A 2,295-nucleotide genomic window follows, 5' to 3' on the forward strand; every position below is an offset into this window, starting at 1 on the left:
TGTACAATTTATATAGTGATTTTCAAGGGCTTTCCCACGTGAAAATAACGAATAATATTTACGAGGGACTTCCCCTCGATAACAATGACGTGTTGCAGACGCGTAGCATCTTTAACAGTGAGGAATTTCCTCTTGTTAATTGAACGGATATAATCGATGAGGGGGTACTCTCGCAAATGACTTTATTTATCAGTCCATTTACTTAAATTTTAACGCTATTTCTTTTTTGCAAGGTTTTCTTATAGTGATAACTTGATTACATTAAAAATGCTCGTAAAAATTATATAATGACAGACGGTCTTCAACCTACTAAAAAATTCAAACCCTAAATCGACTTAAATGTCCATTTCTTTTGAAACATATTAATAATTAACTATCTAATATTTAAATATATTAATATATTAAAAGAAAAATAAAACAAGTTTGTTTGCATTAATTCAAACAAACTTAAATAAAATAAAATATGATAATAAAAATAAATTATTTATATTTATTTAAATAACTTGGTCTTTAATTACTATCTCTTTTAATACCTCATTTTTAAAATCTCATTTTACTACGTGTGTGATATCAGAACAAATCAAAATCAAAACAACATTGTTTAATTAAGATTTAATTATTAAAAAAGTATATTAACTTGATATATTAAGTGAATGCAAATACACACAAAAAAAAATAATTAGAAAAATTACTAAAAAAAAACACTATCATTAATATCATTGCCAGAAAGGACAAACTTATCTATCATATGAAACTAAATAGCCACAAACTGCTTGTACACACAGTGGAAGGTTACAAAACCTTTGGTTGAGCCTTCCTATAAGATGACTAATATATATAGATGTATATATACTAAAAAATGGTTTCCCCATCCCATGTACATATTCACCTTTATATAAATAATAATAATACAACTTCATAATTAGCCATACAATTATTGCCTAAAGGCTATAAAGAATTAATTAAACACATAAATTATTAAACAATATAATAATCAAATTAATCACTAAAGATTATAAAATCACGCAGCTTTAACTAGAAGGATCTATATAATAACTTCAGCCATATTATTTCACTGTTTCAAAGAATTCTTGTTATGAACTTGAGAATCCATTCTTGTGTCTTGAGATTGTTTTGGATATTTTGAGTATGAATTAGATCTTCCTTTCTTGTGCTTCCTTCTTGGTTGTGTTGCTTGTGGAATAAACACTCCTGTTCCTTTGCTTTCTCTTCTCACCAAAGCTTGCTCATAGAGGATATCAAACTGTGGAGGAGGATGAATTGCTCTAGAAAAAGCCTGAAAAATGAAACTTAACAATTATGTCGGTGCTATAGAATATTATATGCAAAAGGAAAAAAAATGTAGTTATGAGGTGTGTGAAGTAATTAAGGAGGTGTAATTAGTAAAATACCTGAAAAGAGTTTTGAGGTTGAGGAACAAAAGGATCTTCATCTTCATCCATAATTAAGAGAGCAATTTCCTTGCTCAAATTTGCAAAAAATAAATCATCATCTAATTCAATAGCAACCTCCATAATAATAATAATAATAAAAAAGAAAGTCTAGTGGTTTTGCATGAAAATTTCTAATCTTTTACTTGTTGTTCTCCATAACTGGGGGATGTTTGGTTTTATATAGAGAAAAAGAAAGGTAAGGATGAGTGAGAGTAAAGAGATAATGGGGTGGTCATGTGGTTGGTGGGACCATGGTCACAATTGCTTAGCTAGCTGTGGACCCCACAAGAATCATGGAAGTATATGTTTTGATATTATCCAATAACAGCAGGCAACAGATCATGTCCAGATGATATCTGATCCAAAAATTTTAATCTTTCTTGAGAGAGTGAACTAATTAATTGGTTGTGATGTAAATGGACTTGATTCTATTGATATTGAAGAGTAATTTATGGTTTAAAATATTCGAGAAATTTGTATATAAGGCGACAAATGAAACTGTGTACTATAAGATTCCTATCTGATTTGCATGTTCTTATGTTTGGTTAAGGTTAGGTTAAGGTTAAGGTTGAGATAATGAGATAAGTGTTATTTGTTTTAGTTCAGTGGATCTAGATGTGTTTTGCAATGACGGTCACACATTGTAGTCGGTCTAATAGAAACATATATGGTAGGTCGGCAAGTAGAGTAAATGTGTCAAGAGATGATACTATTTTGTGAGAGGTCTTTGATTTGATTTTTGTTTCAACTTGGTCTAATAATGGGTAGAAAATTTTAAAATATAAAATTATTTTTGATTTTGAACATTATATTTTTAAAGTTAAAATTAATTTTAAGTTTG

At 28.8% G+C, this 2,295-nt stretch overlaps 1 protein-coding gene across 1 annotated transcript; it reads right to left on the reverse strand.

Annotated features, from left to right (window-relative positions):
• Positions 1 to 688: 688 nt before the first annotated feature.
• On the reverse strand, positions 689 to 1,653 carry LOC127078434 (uncharacterized). Its single transcript, XM_051018892.1, has 2 exons — positions 1,413 to 1,653; positions 689 to 1,297 (listed from the first exon to the last, which is right to left on the reverse strand). Exons 1-2 carry the CDS (start codon positions 1,533 to 1,535, stop codon positions 1,073 to 1,075), a joined length of 348 nt encoding a protein of 115 aa, XP_050874849.1. The 5' UTR covers positions 1,536 to 1,653; the 3' UTR covers positions 689 to 1,072.
• Positions 1,654 to 2,295: the final 642 nt, after the last annotated feature.

Source organism: Lathyrus oleraceus, chromosome 1 (assembly GCF_024323335.1).
Source record: "Lathyrus oleraceus cultivar Zhongwan6 chromosome 1, CAAS_Psat_ZW6_1.0, whole genome shotgun sequence".
NCBI lineage: Eukaryota > Viridiplantae > Streptophyta > Magnoliopsida > Fabales > Fabaceae > Lathyrus > Lathyrus oleraceus.

Bases quoted from the DNA above. Each gene is read 5' to 3' on its own strand.
- LOC127078434 (XM_051018892.1), bottom strand. From the start codon at position 1,535: ATGGAGGTTGCTATTGAATTAGATGATGATTTATTTTTTGCAAATTTG. The intron at 1,298-1,412 runs GTATTTTACTAA...TTCATTTTTCAG, and splicing joins AACCTCAAAACTCTTTTCAG to GCTTTTTCTAGAGCAATTCA.